The 19,164-nt window shown below is 37.2% G+C and overlaps 1 protein-coding gene across 5 annotated transcripts in view; it reads left to right on the forward strand.

Moving 5' to 3' along the window:
• TRIO (trio Rho guanine nucleotide exchange factor) overlaps positions 1 to 19,164 on the forward strand; it is a 501,384-nt gene that overhangs the window by 208,146 nt on the left and 274,074 nt on the right. For all 5 annotated transcript variants that reach the window (XM_021008648.2, XM_021008649.2, XM_021008653.2 and 2 more), the window contains 4 exons: positions 2,927 to 3,041; positions 11,004 to 11,196; positions 14,641 to 15,153; positions 16,709 to 16,831. In XM_021008648.2, coding sequence (XP_020864307.1) covers positions 2,927 to 3,041; positions 11,004 to 11,196; positions 14,641 to 15,153; positions 16,709 to 16,831 — 944 coding nt within the window. The remainder of the gene's footprint in view (positions 1 to 2,926; positions 3,042 to 11,003; positions 11,197 to 14,640; positions 15,154 to 16,708; positions 16,832 to 19,164) is intronic.

Consider the following 19,164-nt stretch of genomic DNA (forward strand, 5'->3'; position numbering starts at 1 on the left):
CTTTTTGAAGAGCTTAGAGGAAATGGAGAGGGGAGTTAGAGAAATTCATGTTAGTGTGGTGCAGGGGAAAGAATATTGGATTTAGAGGCATAGGATCTGAGTTCAAATCCTACCTCTCTCACTTACTACAGTTGTGACCATGACTATGACTTTTCTTATTAGACTCATGTTTCTCAACAATACGAGATATTTATATTACCATCAACACCACTTTTCTGCTTTAAACATATAATTATATAATGACTTCAATCTTTTCATTAATAATAGGAAGTGAGGTCATCTGCTGAGAATGAAATGGGAGGGAGTATAACTGGGGACTAGAAGGGATAAGAGATTGTCCAAATCACTGTTGGGAATGTGATAGTAAGAGATCATCAAAATGATTGTCAAGCACGAGGGCCACCTTGAGGTTAGATAAGCATACATGTGTAGTGGACGTGCCCAGCATGGTTTTAGGACCTCCTTAGTAGCATTTATCTTCTGTGAAACAAGGGCAGAGTAGGTAGGTAATAGAAATATCCCAGTTTAAGCACTGGGAGGACGGATGTTAAAAGTAAAGAAAAAAAGCACCAAGGTAATGGCTGATCATAGGGTTAATAGTAAGGTAGAGGGGACCAGAATGACATTGATAGACTGGGAGGAAAAAAGAGAAATTGAGGGGCTGGAGGTGGCAATCCTGTCAAGTCAGTAAGCATTTATTTAGCACCTGTTATGTGCCAGGGATGGTGCCTAAAGGATGGGGATACAAAGAAAGATAGAAACTTGTAAGGGAAGGAAGTGGGAGAAGTAGAAAGACAGCAAGAAAAGTGCTGAGGGGCATTGCAGAATTCAAGAACTTGGAGGTAAGGTCATTCTGGATGATACCGAAATCTAAGTTGGGTTGGGGAGTATGTTGGCTGAAGTAGAATGAAAAAGGGAGTTCCGAATTTCAAAGACACATTAGAAGAGTCTTCAGTTGGGATATCACACTCTCTAAGGATAATAGGGAAGAGGAGCAGATAAATAGGCGTTAAAGCTAGGTGTCAAAGTTTGGAGAAAGTTGTGAGAATTTCTAGGTGGTGGGTAAATGATGAGGATTTGGAGAGAGTGGGTATAGTCAGATGGCATGAACTTTGAAGCAGAAGAAGTTGTTGAATTAGGGTGACAGAACCAGGGCTTGGTGGTGGTAGTAGAGAGCAATGAGCATATTGACTTGATTGCTAATCCTTGCTGATCAGATATTGTGGTAAAAAAGATTAGTTAAAACTGGAGAAGGCTGCCATCAGTATGAAGTCTTCAAATAAAACGATCATTTGAGAGGATGCTGAGTCCTTTCAAAGAATTCTTAGTAGAGTAAAGGCAAATGGTGCAGTAGAAGGAAAAATAATGAATTTTGAGTCAGAGGACTTGGATCCAAATATCAGTTCTTCTAATTTTACCATAGAACTATGGATCTCAGTTCCCTAATCTGAAAAATGGGAGGTCTGGACTAGATGGCTTCATAAGGTCCTTTCCCATTCTAAATCTGTGGTCTTTTGACAATGCAATCAACCATCATTTATTAAGCATTTACCTAATGTACTGGGAGCAGCTAGGTGGCTCAGTGAGTAGAATGCCAGGACTCCAGTCAGGAAGACCTGAGTTGAAATCTGGCCTCAGACACTTACTAGCAGTGTGACCCTGGGCAAGTCACTTAACACTGCTTGCTTCAGTGTCCTCATATGTGAAATGAGCTGGAGAAGGAAACAGCAAACCTAGTATCTTTGCCAAGAAAACCCTAAATGGGCTCACAAAGAGTCAGACACAACTGAAACAACTGAACAACAACAATAACTTAGGTTCTAAGCATTCTTCTGAATGTGGTTTGTGGAGTTTCTTTCCAACTGTTACCTATCCAAATCCAACCTATTTTGGAAAGCCCAGTTCTGGCCTTTCTTCCTTTATGAAGAAACTTTTCTTGAGAATCCCCATCCAGAAGTGAGTTTCCTTTTCCTGAACTTACAGAGCATTCCCTGTGTCACTGATTAAGGTTCATAATATACTGCTGTGCATTGTTATTCATTTCTCCGACTAGATTGTAAGTACCTTGAGTGTATGGATGTCATATATATATGTGTGTGTGTGTGTGTGTGTGTGTGTGTGTGTGTGTGTGTGTGTGTGTGTGTATACATATATATGTATATATATGTATATGTATGTGTATATATATGTATGTGTGTGTGTGTATATTTTTTTTTTCTTTCTGCATTTATCCATCTTTCCTAAGTTTCAGATCTGTCATCTGTAACACCTGAATAATACTTTAAGGACTTCCCTCAGGGGGTGTTGTGGCTCAAATGAGCTGATGTATATAAGAAGCTCTGCAAATCTTAAAGCTCTAGATAAATGCCAGCTATTTCACACATTTTTCAGGGCCATCAGCATCGGTTGCAGCACCTGCAGGGATAGTTGTTTTCCATCCCTTTTCTTTCAGGGCTAGAAGTAGATTTTTTCTTTGGTAGAAAAGGGAGGATTTAAATGCTACTAAAGGTAAATTTATTCTGTACATATACACTTTAAACTTTTTTCTTCCAAAATGAAAATTCATTCTTCTAGATGAAGGAAGAACAAAACACATTGAAAAGACAGTTCATGTAGCAACATACTGTGAATGGTATGCAGGGCTGTGTGGTGACCCACTGACATTTTTCATTCGATGAGCTGCCAAGAGATTAGAAATAGCCTTGGCATGCCTATGGTAAAACAAGGACTCTTGGCTGTTGGCATTGCTGTACCTGACTGCTGCTTTTGATTAAAATGAGCTTTTCACAGTATGTCTTGTATCATTCGTTTGGATGGAAATGAAGTCTTTAAAAAAAAATCCAAAGGCAGAGTCATGTTTTCTTTTGGTTTGCTATTACTGCCTTCTGTGTGTTTTCTAAGTGTTTTCTGAATGTATGTTTTTCAGGTGGTAGAGATAAACGTGGAGGTCCCATTTTAACCTTTCCAGCTCGCAGCAATCATGATAGAATACGACAGGAAGATCTGAGAAGACTAATTTCATACCTAGCCTGTATTCCTAGGTAAGTTGTGATTTTTGTTTCTTGTAATTTGTAAAAGGTAAAACATTCTGGTAATTTACTTAATCTGACTAGTACGTAACTTTTGATGGTGCCCTCATTTTCCCAGGAGTGTGCCATCCTTAATGTCTTCTTGACACTTCCCTTATCGATTCAGTCTCTGCATCTTATCATTTGGCTCTCCAAAATGTCTCTTTCATCATTCTTGTCTTTTTATTCCCAAAACCCTAATTCCAATTCAGGGCTCTCATTGCCTGTTGCCTGAACTACTGCAGTCACTTATTACCTGGTCTCCCTGTCTTCACCTGCTCCCTCTTCCAGAGTTATCCTACAAATTGCAACCAGATTAGTCTTCCTAATGAATGCTCCAAACACATCACTCGTGGACTCTTTGAAAACCTTCAGTGACTCCCCATTGGTTCTCACATACATTATTAGCAATGTGATCTTTGGAAATTCACTGAATTTCTCTCAGTCACAGTTTTCCCTTATAGATAAAGTGAGAATTATACTACTCATGCTACCTACCTCGCATGAGGCTGTAGTGAGGAAAGTGCTTTGTAAACCTGAAAGCTCTCTTAGAGAAATGTGAACTGCTATTATTATTAGCCTAGTTTTCAAAACCTTCACAATCTGGCTTCAGCTTTTTTTTATCTTATCTCCTCACTCTTCATGTACTTTACATTGAAATCAAACTTGCTTACCCACCCCAACACAGTTACATTTTCTGCATCTTTGGTCATGCCATCCTTATACTTTAAATACCTTCTTCTCCACCCCTCACTCTAGGCTTCCAACTCTACCTAATAAAATCCTGTCTATCCTTTATTATCAACTTCATATGAAACTTTCACTAGTCCTCTTCAGTTGAAAGCAATCTCTTCCTGTCTCTCCTCCCACCCCCCAACAAATACTTCATGAACTTGTCATAGGACTTTTCCATAATTTTTTAAACAGATTTATCCAACAATATTTGGTTTTGTGCTAATTTGTATATGTTTTCTCTTATAATCAATAGATTATAAATTCCTTGAGAGTACAGTTTGTATTTTGTCATCTTTATGTCTCTCCTTGTGCCTAGCAAAAAAGGTCTTTATGTAATAGGAACCTAACTAATGTTTTTAGATAAATGATTGGTCCCCAGCAGCCACTTATACTCAAGTTAACGATGATTTCCTTAATTTTTCTAGTTGATGTTTTTGACACATTTCTTGTTGCTTTATTAACATACATCAAAATAGGGGGAAGTAGAGTATCCTGGTGACACACTGTGGTACTGATTTAAACATATTGCAAAGTGGTCCATTGGAAGGGGAAATCATAGTCACGTGTTGTTTACCTACATATCCCATTTATTAGGGTACAAGTGGGGCAATAATCAAAAATTAATTTACTGTCATAAACACAAACACATAAAGGATGTATGTATGCACATTGGCTAGAAGAATAGCCTTGGGTTCGGGAAGACATAGGTTCAAGTCCTGCCTTCAATAAATACTAACTTTGTGACCATGGACAAGTCACTTTGCCCCTCAAGTGCCCCCTAAGCTTCTTAAGACTATAATAAGTTGAAGAACAGGTTGCAGTCTGCATTGGTGGAGGGAGTTTTCACTCTGATGAAGTCACAGATCGAGACTAAACAATCAAAACCACAAACCCCATTCTCTACTCCTTTTTGTCAGTGACTGTGTTATAAAAATATTCAGTTAATCCAAAGCATTATTTGTGTAGAAGCTGTCACTACCATGTATATCTATATCGGGGCAAGAAACAAAATATCTAAAGTATGAATTTCCATTTAACCATCAATTACTCCTCAAAATATCTGACAGCTTATTTCATAACAGTTGTGCCTGTGGTTTGGGGTGGAGGGTATGAATGCTGGTGTTTAGAAAAAATAAACAACCTCTTTTCCCTATAGGTCACCCAGCAGTCTTGGTGAGAGGTATTATTAGAGCCTAACTTTATAAAAGATACTATCTTTTTGAAGGATACATTTATTCTTACTCTTGGTATATGTTTTGTAAGTTAATTTATAGGATAGCTAACAAAAGAGAGGAAAAAGTTTAGGTAATTCACTGAGAGCTTCTTCTTCCCTCCTCCTCAGCTCACATCACTCAGATGCCTTCCAATACTCTCTTCTTCTTTACCCCTGTCTCACATGAAGAGGTAGCTCTTCTTCCCAAGGCAAGCCTCTCTACAGCTACATCCCATTCCATTCCAATTTCTTCAGCACGTTGCCCTCTGTATGAGCCTCACTTACTCACTGATCTGTAATCTCTTCCTGTCTACTGGCTCCTTCTCTACTACCTACAGATACTCCTATGTTTGCCCCATCCTCAAAAAAGCCCTCACTTGATCGATCCGTCCATCCCCTCCACTATCATCTCATGCCTCTCCAGCCCTTTGTGGCTCATCTCCTTGAGAAAGTTATCTATAATAGGTGTCTTCACTTTTTTCCCTCTCACTTGGTTCTTAACTCTCTGTTTCTGAGCTTCTTAACTCATCATTTTAACTGAAATTAAGTTGCCAGTGATCTCATAATTGCCAGATTTAATGGCTTTTTCTCAATCCTCATCCTTTTTTTTTAAACCTTACTGCTATCTTTGATACTGTCACTCCTCCTAGGGTTTTTTGTTTTGTTTTGTTTTGTTTTTGTAGGGGTTTGTTTAGGCAATTGGGATTAAGTGACTTGCCCAGGGTCACACAGCTAGGAAGTGTCAAGTGTTTGGTCTGATGTCGGATTTGAACTCAAGTCCTCCTGACGTCAGGTCCGGTGCTCTATCCACTATGCCACCTAGCTGCTCCTTTCCTGTTCTTTTTTGATGTTCTCTTCTTTCTAGGTTTTTGTGACATAGCTTTCTCCTGGTTCTCCTCCTACCTGTCTGATCAATCTTTCTCTCTCTCCTTTGCTGTGTTTTCATTTGGTTTGTAACTACTAACCACAGATAACCTCCAAGGCTCTGACCTGGGACTTCTCTGTTTTTTTCTTTAAACTATTTCACTTGGTGATCTCATCAGCTCTTATGGATTCAATTACCATATCTGTGCATATGAGGAAAAATGAAAAAGATTATGATTCTTAAGAGACATGATCAAGGTCTCTTAAGATCATGAAGGGTAATGATAAATGGAGCATGTTTTGTTTATCCAATTCTGGTATACTAGAATATGGAGGTATTCCTTCAAGTTCGAAAGAGATAAATTTAGGACAAATAAGATTACCCAGTGACAAGTGTACCTTTGTATAACCTGTCCATTGATACCATTTTCATATATAGAATATTGAAACTTTATGGCTCAACTTACCATGCTAGGTTTTAAGTGTTCATCATTTCATCAGATCATCAGTAGAGATCTAACCCCTTTGGGAAATGGCGATCATTTTCTCCTTTCCCTTTAGTTTTTCTGCTTTATATGATTCTACACATTTGTAGAATCTTGGAGTTGAAGGGGGCCTTTAAACTGTTTCTCTAATCCAACCTCCTTCCCACTATAGGAAGTCCCCTCTACAACATCCCAACAGGTGCTAATCGATCTTTGCTTTGTCATTTCTTGTCCATTGAGTCTAGTTATACTTTCTGGAACAAAGCACAAGTCTCTCTTCTACATGACAGCTTCCACGTGTCACACTGTTGAAAAAGGGTAAGATTTGGAGTTAAAAGATCTTGGTTTGAATTTTGCCTGTCTGACTTCCCACCTGTGTGAACTTAGGCAAATCATTTAACTTCTCTGGGGCCCAATTTCCTTACCTATAAAATGAGGGAGTTGGTACCTTCTAGTTCTAAGTCTATGATCCTGTGTCTTTGTTTTGCTCTTTTTCCTTCTCTTCTCTAGTTTAAACAATATTCTTCATATGGCATGATTTCTAGATTCCTCTTCATCCTGGTCATCCTACTGAATATAGTCCAGTTTATTGATGTTTCTCTTTAAAATGACACAGAGCTGGCCACAGTTCACTAGATTCAGTTTGAACAGAATAGAAGGCTATTCAGGGGGGCTGTCACCTCTGCCTTATTCTGCTTGATTTTCTGTTCCCCTCACCTGCTTCCCTTTGGTGCTAACAGCTGAAGTAGTAAAACTCACAGTGAAATGCCCGTGTGAATCTTCTGGGGAAGCAAATAGCTGGACAAGTCTTTCTATTTGCCATTGAAGATGTTATTCAGTTTTCTGTCTGTAGGCTTATAGCAACAACTCTAATAATATTAGTTCTGGTACTTTTCTAGTCTTTGATTGAGTTTTTCCCTTGCCTGAATATTTAAATCTCTAGTATACTCTGTGCCAAATGTATTCTGGAACATTTTGCTTTTCTCAAGGATAGTTTACAGGTGGCTTCATAAGTAATCTATTCTGACATGGTGCTTCCCCTCTTACTTAAGGTCACAGTTATAGTAGATTGAAGATTTCAGTTTCATCCCTCACTTTTTAAACAGGAAATCACTTTCATCAGCTCTGTGCCCAGTAAAGTCAAGCTTCTGTTCCTTTAGAAAACTATTTTAAAAAAAGAAAAAGAGGAAAGCTACATCGAGTGAGAACATTACTATTAAATTGGGATTCTGTTTATCTTAAAGGAAAGGAAGGACTGTGGGCAAATTGCCCTTGGAAACAACTGGCAAATAGGCAGATGTGTGTCATGTAGCACATGTCTTGAAGTAAGGACCTTTGTATGAATGTCTGGCATGTAACCACTCTCTTGCTAGGAATTGTGCATTTGATTAGGTCTCTATAAATACAAACCGGCCTCTTACATGCCCGTAATTCATTACTCTTTAAATAGCACCTCATTTTCTACTTGGAAAAAAAATGGATTAGGAGAGAGATGCACAGTTAGCACTATTAAGCTACTATTTTTGAAGCAACTGGGTAGTAACTATTTGATTGGTGGAGAGGATGAATAGTTAAACCTTCTTTAGAGAGTACAAAGCACTTGGCTATTCCAGATAATCTCCAATCTATTGTTTTCCAAGTATTGTGCTATACAGCCTGGAATTATTTAGGATTCCTTCTAAGCCTTTTTCAAGTGGAAAAGCTTTGTAGTGTTGTGTAGGTTATGTTAAGAGAAAGATTGTCTATGATAAAATCTATCTTGATCTAATGAAGATTAATATTTAAATTACGGGGGACGGTAAGGCAACTAATAAAACATAGCTGCAGGTTTTCTGATGGCATTTATTTGGTATATGAACACAGATACTGTTGTTGGTGGAGTTAAGTACTTCAGTAGCAATAGCATGCTAAAGTACATCATAGAATTAGTAGCACATTATGCAGTGATAGATTTCTGTACTTTGACCTATGTAAACCTAAAGTAAATATTTGAATGAGAACTAGCATGCTGAGCCCCATTAAAACTTAATAAGACTCAGATTAATTGGTTTTGATGGGCCTGGTTGACTTTAACAAGTCTAAATGCTCTATATTTTATGCAAATTAGGCAATGAAGCACAATATGTTTCCATTTATATGGTTACTTGGATTGAAATTTCTTAACAGAGAGTAGACAGGAAGTGGAGGGAAATGATGGTGTGAGAATGAGTTATATAAGTATCAACCAGTTTTAAATGGAATCAATTATTTAGGGAACTTTGAAAGGGGGTAATATGGTAACTCCTGCCAAATTTATCTTTTCCTTCAATCATGTAAATCCTCTGCTTCATTGAATCTAACCAGGTATGACTCAGCTGCCACACTACAACAAACATGCTGATAAGAACTCATTCTTAATTCATTTTGTCATCCACATAGGAATATAGGTATAATATGAACTCTAACCTTAAAAAAAACCCTACAATGTAAAAGATTTATCATCTTTATAAATCAAAATAAGAAACAAGTGGGTTGGGGTTTATGTCTGTGTATGTATATACGCATATACATGTTGCAGATTAATGTATTATTTTTTAGCATTCTGTGGTAAAGGGTACAGAGAAGATAATTTTAAACATGTAATTAAGCAGAAAATCCACACTTAGGTGTAGCATTTAGTTTTACAAAGATTTAAATTTAGGCCTGTTTCCAAGGTTGATTGCCTAAGGCTAGATGTCAGATGATTTCTCCATTGTCACAGTAAAGCAGTGGTTCAAATTAGGTGAAAACCTAAAATTATCATTGGCATTCACATAGTACTTTGGTATTTTCAAAGCGCTTTACAATCATTACCTAGCTAATGATCTGGCTCCAACACCATTAGACCACACAAGCTGTTTTTAGTGAACAGACTATGTAATAGTGAGGATTAGAATTGTTCCTTGACTATGTATATAGCCTTCCCTAGAATACAGCACCTGAGGCTGTTACCAAGGGACCCTAAGTCAAATGTACTTCTTTCCTGCCTGGATTAAAGGGAATTTTAAGGAGAAAGTGAGCTTTTTAAAAAAATATATCTATTCTGACTGTAATACCTTGTATGATATCTTTATATCTATCTGTGTCTGATATTTATGTAAACTACAAGTAAACCTCTTTGTCTCAATTTCCTCAACTGTAATGTGGAAATAATAACAGCACCTACCTCCAGGGTTGTTGTGAGGCTCAAATGAAGTAATATTTGTAGAGTGCTTAGCACAGTACCTGGCATGTAGTAGGTGCTCTATAAATGCTTATTCCCTTCCCTTCTCCTACCAGCCAGCCATCAAGGAAAAATGTTGCTCATTGATCGAAGTAAAGCTTGAAAAAAAAGCTTGCTCCTAAACTTTTTTCTTGAAGATTTTGTATATCTGACTGTTTTGCCATAGAGCCTTAACAAGGAGAGTAAAAGAAATATGGCAAAGAAAGTAGGGGAAATCTTGAAAAGTTGGTGAGAGAGATGCTTTCTCCATCTTGAATCAGGGAAATAACTTGCAGACTAGAATTTCTATTGTTTTAGAATTAAGTATTTTAGTAACAATTATTTTTAAAGACCATCCCTTTGTGCCAAGAGTTCTACAGTCTTTTCCGCCTAAGAGAACACTTTTGTTTTCCCCCTTAAGAGATACAGGAAAAGGTTATGTTTATTTGTTAAAATAAATTTTGATGATTCTTGATAAATGATTTCAGAGGGCACTGGTAAAACCTCATTCGGATTATTATTTTCAGTTCTCTGAGCCAAGAATTCTTTTTGGTTGGTTGATTGGTTCATTTCTAAATGAATTTTTAATTTATTACTCACAATAGCATTTATATACGTTTGGAAAAATAGTAAAAACATATTTGTGGGAAATTGATTCAGCCTACAGAAGGCAGATTAGCTCATTTTATTATATTGAGTTATTTGAGGAGATGAACTCCTTGCAGTTTCTTTATCATTCACAAGCTGGGAACAACTGATTTCATAAGATCATAGATTTAGTGCTGGAAGAGACCTCCAAGGTCATTTAGTGATTTGCAGTGCAGTGTGTCTTCTCTCCCTATCCTTTGAGAGCATCATTAGATGATGAGAGATCATTAGAACAGGTCATGTTTAAACTTTTGTATATAGTGTTATCTCATTGTTATATTTTCTTCTGATGTATAATTTTACCTTTTTTCCTAATTAGTTGATAATCTCTTTGGACAGGGACAGTTGGTTTTGATTTGACTTCCATATCAATAACCAGTCATTGTTTTCCTTCCTTCCTTCCTTCCTTCCTTCCTTCCTTCCTTCCTTCCTTCCTTCCTTCCTTCCTCCCTTCCTTCCTTCCTTCCTTTCCATGTCCAGCTTGGTCATCTAGAATAAAACATGCATTATATATAGGTTTATACACTTTCATTCCAAACTTAACCTCTTTCTTGGTTTCTGTGGCACTGTTCTCTCGGGTTCTCCTGATATTCTGACTGCACTGAAGATACATTATCAACAAACTGAATGACCATCTCCTGAATATTTAATTAAAAATTTAAAAAGTTAATTAAAAATATATCATTATATATGAAGTTACTAGTGTGACATATAGCTATTTAGTTTACCCCTGCTGTATATATTTATTTTTTTATTTCCTTTTTCCACAGCGAAGAAGTCTGTAAACGAGGATTTACAGTTATTGTGGACATGCGTGGATCCAAATGGGACTCTATTAAGCCTCTACTGAAGATTTTGCAAGAGTCCTTTCCTTGTTGTATTCATGTTGCACTGATAATCAAGCCAGACAACTTTTGGCAGAAACAAAGGACTAACTTTGGCAGTTCTAAATTTGAATTTGAGGTAATTTTTATTGTAGCAAGGCTGGCCAATGTGATGGTCTTGGTTAATTATGTGACAACTCCTATTCATCATTTAGTCAGAGAGTAGATTATTTTTTATAGGTCATTAAACTTGTAGCGGCTATCCCCAAAGTACTATAAGGATATATCCTTAGATATTGCTTAACAGTGAATGAAGGATTGGGTAGAGAGAGTGAAAAATGGGTGTGGAACTGGGGTATGGTATGACCATTCTGTGAATGAAACAAAAATTTGATAGGATTTTTGCACTCCACATAGACAATGTATTAGCTGTATTTGGGTAAAAGGATTACCAAATTATGCCTCTAAAATGAGGGAGAACCAAAGAGGAACACAGTGACTCTAGTTTCCTTGCAGTTAAAAATGAAAAAAGAGTGCTGTGCCCCTTGCAGCTCCCAATACTCTGACCCAAAGTGAATAGTAAGGAGAGTGGTCTAGCATGTTTAGTTGCTTTAATTAGGAGTCCTTTTCACACACAAAAAAGTGAGGATTGTGGGAGGAGGCAGGAGGTAAAGAGGAGGGTGTTCCTTTAATGATACTTAGACTGAATTGAAGGCCAGTCAGAGGCATCTACTTACAGGTGACTTAATCCTAGTTGACTTAACTGTGAGCCCCCTAAACAGTGGAGTGAGTACTAGTCCTAAATGCTCCAATTTTCTTTTTCCACCCCATTTTCACCTCCTCACTTCTATAAGGTACTAACATCCTGTGAGGTGGTTTGATGAGGTGATAATGGGAATAAAGAATTCTACTCTTCCATGAATGTTTTTAATAGAACTTGATTGCTTGTGTAAGCTTTTTTTTTTCTGGTAGATTTTTCCTTTGAACAGTTTTAGCCCAGAGTTATGTCCAGTATGAGGGTTAAGTATAACTGTTGCTGCATCTCTGCCCTTACTGCTTCTCCACTTCCCCACTTTGTTTCTTTTATATTGATCCTTCATCTTGTAATTACAATATGAAGTCAGTATAGGATTAAGAAATTTAGTTTCACCAGCTCAAACAGAAGAAAGATGAAGTCAGTCAACTTTATGCTACCATCTTGCACCTGGCTTATACTTATCATTCGAAGAAAAGGATCACCATTGAATGGCATTTCACTAGATTTTAATGAAGTATTTCTCATCAAAAAAATTTAGACACCTCGAAGCAGGTACATTTTGTTATGTACTGCCTTATTTTCCAACAGAAAGGGGAAAATGGTGATTTGGCAGTGTAATTATGCAAAACTTGGGGGCATTCTGCTGAGCCTGTCTCTGGACTTTTGAAGTCTCCTTCACCATTTTTTCCATCACTGTATATGTATATTGTCTTTCCTCTCTTAGATAGATTGTGCAGGTGACTGCCTCCAGGATTTTGCCTTCAGGAAGTTATTAAGTCAGTGCAAATGAATCTGGCTCCTTAGGGATGGGACTTAACCTGCAGCAACCTTACAGGCACAAATGCTGGTTTAGGAGAAAGTCTCTGTATTTGGATGTTTTGTCTAGTGCTGGGTTTTAACTTGCAAACTGATGCTAAGTCTTGTTTACTGGGCATTTAGAGGTAGGAGCAGAAGCAGGACCAGTACCAGAATGACCTCATCTCCATCAAACCTTTTTTTTATATCCTGGATACAACTAGTTTATATGAGTATGCTTGTATAATTTACTAGTTTACTTATATAAGCTAATTTATATAAACTAGCAAGGTAGATTATATGAGTAAACTAGTTTCATTCAGCTGTGTTGTTTTATAACTTGTCTGCTTTTTCCTTTTCTTTTATGACATCTCTTCTGTAAAGCAGAAATCCTATTTTACAACTAGCTAGGTTGAAGTTCAGATCATAGATTTATTTCTTGCTCGAGTAATAATTGACTAAAACTTTCCATATTTTTCTTCAGGTCAGAATATAGGACAGATTGTTAAAGCATATGGCCATTAAGGACCCCAGATTTAGAGCTTAGAGGTCGTTTAGGCCAACCCCTTCATTTTACAACTGAAGAGGCTCAATGAGAGTAAAGTAATCTGCCCAAAGTCATGCAAACATTAAGTGGCCAGTCAAGGTGACCCCTGGTCCTCTGTCCCTCAGTTCAGCTCTCTTGCATGCACCATGTTACCTAGTAAACTTATTCACTTTTTAAAAGGGAAGCAGATTATTAGCGTTTCTTGTGCTTTTGCATTTGTGAAAGGGGAAGGGGAAGGGAGTAATCATTTATGTAGCACCTCCTGTGTGTCAGGCACTGTGCTGAGCTAATCGTTTCTGTCCTCTAGATCCCACTATTTTTTTCCAATTTCAGCAGGTTGTGTTATTGTCTTTAGCTGTTCATGCCTCATCCTTTACAGGGTAGAGGAAATTGGAGCAGACAGAATATGAAGTTTGTTTGGCAGGAGTGCCATATAGCCGATAACTGAAAGAGCAAGTTGATGATTAGACATTCTGACTTTTTTTTAAAAAACAAAATTCCTTTTATGGATGGACATCATTGTAATCATTCAACAATGAATTTAGACTTAAGATACTGTTGATTTGAGGTCCACAATGGGTCCATTAGGTAATGCTCCTGAAAGGAATATGTTAATTTATAGTTGACAATCTACTTTTCCAAGTAAAGAACTTATGTAAAAATGGTTAAAACATGCTTTAAAAAAAACACCAATACATTTTTTAGATTCAAGTCACCCCAGACCTCCAGAATGTCTAATCATCAACTAAGTAGACAGCAAGTATTAGTCCATGGGCGGGGAAATGACTTTGGAAAAGTCTGAAGTCAGAGATTTGTTTTATATAAGATATTAGATCTACAAATGCAGGGAACATCAAAGGCCATTTATTACAACCCTCTCATGTTACAAATAAGGAAACTGAGTCCAAGGATATTAAGTGACTTTGCCCACATTCCTGTAGTTCAGAAGTGTTAGGTTCTCTAGCCATCCTCTCTAGAACCAGGTTTCTTTTCATCTTTCCACTGTAATTGCCACAGAGTTCTCAGTAGGGAGAGACATGGTTGTAATAGGATAGTTTATAAAGGAGGGAGACTGAAGGTCAAGAAACTAGTGAATGTAAAATTCTATTGCATCTGCCTTATGCTTATATTTTGGAAACTCATGTCATGGTTAAATAACCTCCAATCAGTTAATGTCAGGATTTCTTGGAAGGAAACTAATTGATTTCTAATGTGGCTCTGATCAAAATATGTCAGATTCCACAAATGGGATGTTCTCTCTAAACATTTACATGATGCTTTTATGAATTCACCCTCTTGCTGACCATGCTGCTTTTATTTTTATGGGGAAAGAACTAAGGTATGTCTTTTTTTTTTGTCCTATAAATAAATTACTTTCCTTAAGTTTTAAAATCCATGACAGAGCAACAAAAATAGTACTGAAATTACAATACACAAATGTGAATTCTTTGTTTTCTCATACATGTTTTTTTTTTCTTCTTAAGACAAATATGGTCTCTTTAGAAGGCCTTACCAAAGTAGTTGATCCTTCTCAGCTAACACCTGAATTTGAGGGCTGCCTGGAATACAACCATGAAGAATGGATAGAAATCAGAGTGGCTTTTGAAGATTACATTAGCAACGCAACTCACATGCTATCTAGGCTGGAGGAACTTCAGGATATCTTAGCCAAGAAGGAGCTGCCTCAGGATTTGGAGGGGGCTCGGAACATGATTGAGGAACATTCTCAGCTGAAGAAGAAAGTGATCAAGGCCCCCATAGAGGACTTGGATTTGGAAGGGCAGAAGCTACTCCAGCGGATACAGAGCAGCGATAGCTTTCCCAAAAAGAACTCTGGGTCAGGGAATGCAGACTTGCAGAATCTCTTACCCAAAGTGTCCACCATGTTGGATAGACTTCACTCAACACGGCAGCATCTGCATCAGATGTGGCATGTGAGGAAGCTAAAACTGGACCAGTGCTTTCAGCTGCGGCTGTTTGAACAGGATGCTGAAAAGGTAAAAGAGGGAGATACACAAAATGTGAAGCAGAGGGAAAGAGGAATCAGTGCCGTCGTGCCTCATGACCAGGTTTTAGTTTATCTGATTTAGTGAAATGAGAGGCAGAACAAAAACTAGGAAATACTAGTCTGTTCTAGTTCGAATCTAATAAGTTCCTATTTAGCCAATGTCACTTAACTACATTTTTGATTTTTATTCAAACTGTTATGAAAAGACACCTTAGAAATTTTAATTGAATAGTTACTGACCATTTGGTTTTTGAGTGCCATGTCGGGTAGCACAATGAACTGTTTTAATTATAGGAATGGATTATTTGTAGAATTATGCTGCTGAAAGCAATTAAATGTGTTTATTGTTAATGGCTAATATCCTCATAAGTGGGATAGAACATTATTAAGTTTTCTGACAGAGGGACAGTTACTGGAATTAATAAACCTTTTTTAAAATGGCTGTCTGGGTAATATAAAAAATAAGTACCCACAATGTCATGTTTTATTCTTGTATTTTAGACAGAACAATGGTGTGAAAGTCAACCCTAGGCATTTACTTTCTAATTCAACTGCAATGATATGTGAAAATAGAGCATTTATTTATAGAAATTTGTTGTGAGCCCCAAACATGGGGTGAGTTAGTCACTCTTAATTTGTGTTCATTGAAATTTCTTCATGGATGAAGGGATATTTTGTAGTCTAGAGAAAAATGAGATCTACATCTGTGAAACAAAATACTTATTTGTAAGTGATGTAGACCACATGATATACAATAGTGTTTTGAAAATATTTAATGTGTGTATCATTTCTACTTTTTTTTAAGTAGTACCTTCCTCCTTGGCTTATGAGAAAAATTGATCACCAACTTTGGCACAGTGGTTCAAATCTGGCCAGCTGCTAATTGATATTCATTTCCCAGTCCCCATAACTGTTCCCTTGATCATAATGATCCTTCTTTTGATTGACAACTTTTTCTCAGGAGTGTCTGGATGGAACTCCCCATGGACACTATCATCTTTGTTTTCAAAATTCCTCTTGTAAGGAACAGTCCAATTCCAATAACCTAGCCATATACTAAAACTCATTCAAAAGCTAAAAAATTCTTTATTATTGGATTACTTTTTCTCAGAAATAATGAAGTAAAGCTGAGGAGAGGTTTAGTGGGAAGGACATTGCACTGGGTTAGCTTTGGGTTCTAGACCTGGCCTTATCACTTTTCCTTTATGTAACCTTGAACAGTTAATTAAACTTTTCTTGATCTCAGTTTTATCCTTTGCAAATTATGGAGATTGGATTAGTTGATTTTTAATATTCCCCTCATCTCTTGAGTTCTCTGATGTGTAGTTCACAGTGATTGACTTATACTGGTGTTGACTTTTTGTGATATATTTTCTCGGTAGAATTTAATCTTCTGAAGCCAAATACTCCACTCTGTGAGAATTGTAGGCCATTCATATTAGCCTGGTGCCACCATACCTGAATATGATGCCATTGTGTTCAGGGTAATATTGAGTTGGGTTTTGTTTTTTTTGTTTGTTTGTTTTTGTTTTTCCTTCTGGTAGATGTTTGACTGGATCACACACAACAAAGGCCTGTTCTTAAACAGCTACACTGAGATTGGAACAAGTCATCCACATGCTATGGAGCTTCAGACACAGCACAATCACTTTGCCATGAACTGTATGGTAAGATATTAACAGCTTTATATCCTAAGTGTAATGGCGTCCTGGACCTGTGAGAGAGAATATTATGCTTTCAGGAGGCACTTAAGCAGAACCGTCTCCAGGCAAGTAGTAGGAAGAAATGTTATATTATAGCATCTTTAGAATTGCCATTTTGAATATAGGAGCCTTTTCCTAAATATGGCTTGTTTCCCCACACTTCCAATTTAACTAAGTAGCTCTTAAAATTAAAAATAAAATTAAAACTGAAGACTTTTCCAGCTCAGAATGGTCAGTTCTTAAGCCATGATTTCAAGCCATCCTGACAACACATAGGAGCCTGAAGCAAAGCATCATAATGATCTACAGAGCAGACAGAGGTTTACACAAATATATATTATTCCTGGCAGATGGTATTGAGATGAGAGCCAAGCCATTGTGGTATCATTCAGATCCAACGTCATGGTCACCTGAGAGAGAGACTCTTGAAAATCTGAATTTTTTTAGGCCTGCACTGAGGGATTGCATTCCAGATTTCTGATCAATATCTTGAATCATCTGGCCTACCTAGAAATGGAGCTCATTGATGCAGCCTTGTTATGGTGATTTTTGTGGTCTTCAAAGATGACAGTGGAGTCATCCTGGGACTATAGTGGGCCAGATTTCTGGCTCCATCCATGAATGACAGTATGGTAAAGCCTATCAACTCCTTCTCAGAATGTTTTAAAATGAATACAATAAAATATGTAAGCATACAAAGGACACCAATTATATAAAAATATAGTTATCTAATTATTTTTTAAAAAGAGAACACATTCATAGACCTCCAGGTGAAGACCTCTGAATTAGAGCAATTAATTAGTTCTCATGGATTGACTGTTGTGGAATCACTCATGAACAAGTTCTAGGTCAAGTCTCTTGTGAAAACCCATTATCCAAAAAATTCATCTTATGTCAGTAATATTCACCTGGGCAACAAGACATCTTGGACCTGGGAAATATTTGTATGACCATCACAGTGTTGAATTACAAAAAACCATGAATAACTTTTCAGAAATAGCCCTACAATTAGGTAGGTTAAACTTGAAGCTATTTTTGAAGGAGGATGTGATCTTGAACACCTGCTGCTAGGAGTTTTTCATTGAAAGCTAAGGATTTGTAGGTATTTCTTAGGAGTGATTCTAACAAGAAGTGTATTTGATGGCAGAGAAATTTTCTTCCTCAAGAGGAGAAATTAGCCACATTACGTCCAATCTTCAACACCTGAATTGAAGCAGGGAATTGAAGCAATGTGAAGATAAGACCTTTGGTGACTTCCCAGTTAAATTTTAGTTGGCTAAAATGACTAGAGTTTGGATAGAATAAAAGATTTGCTAAATTAGCAGAAGGATGAAGTTGTATTATAAACGCCAGCTGGCAGTCAACTCATAACTTTACATCCAGTTTGGAGGAGAGGACTCAAATTGTCTGCTCAGATTTCTTTTGGAGAAAAAAGGGCAGGAGGGAAGTAGAAGAAAAAATCACAAAGATTTTTATTAAAACACTTGATATGTGTAGGCATAGGCATATATACTAAGAACTGGGAATATAAGGACATATAAGTCCTCTAGGAGCTGATATTCTAATGGAGTAAAGACATATTAATATATGTATATACTGAATATATGCAAAATAAATACAAAGTATTTTAGGGAGGAAGGTACTACCATCTGTGAGGATCAGAAAAGACTTCATGAAGTAGGTGGTGCTTGAACAGTGTCTTGAAAGAAACCAGGAATTCCAAGAGATGGAGATGAGGAAGAAATGCATTCCAGGTATGAGAGCAAGCTATTGTAAAAGCCTCAAGACAGAAAGTCCTATGTGAGGAGGCAGTGCAGTGGGCCCTGGATTTGGAGTCGGAGGACCTGGATTCAGATCCCTACTTTGTCACTGAATGCCTACATAACTTTAGGCAAGTCACTTAACCTTTTTGGGCCTCAGTTTCTAAATCTGTAAAATGAGAGGATGGAACTAGATGACCTCTAAGATCCTTTTACCTCTAAACCTATTATGCTGCATTCTAAGGCAAAGAGATATTTGTTTCCTTTCTATTGCTTCCTTTTTTATATGAGACAAGTTCTGAATATGAAGTTCCTTCTAATTCTGATGTTTCTTTTCCTATAAAACTTGTTACCTGAGACTAACTTAATCTACCTGTGGATATGTGTCCCCAGAGGTCATTGTAAAGAACCACCTAGGACTCTGAAAAGTTAGACTTATGCTTGATCATCTTGTTTTCAAAGGTCTGGTAGCCAGTGCCCATTAAAGATGGAAGACCTTTTTTAAAAAATAGGGCAGGATTTGTGGTGTGGTGGGTG

The sequence above is a fragment of the Phascolarctos cinereus genome, unplaced genomic scaffold (genome assembly GCF_003287225.1).
Source record: "Phascolarctos cinereus isolate Bilbo 61053 unplaced genomic scaffold, phaCin_HiC Scaffold_4;HRSCAF=312, whole genome shotgun sequence".
Lineage (NCBI taxonomy): Eukaryota > Metazoa > Chordata > Mammalia > Diprotodontia > Phascolarctidae > Phascolarctos > Phascolarctos cinereus.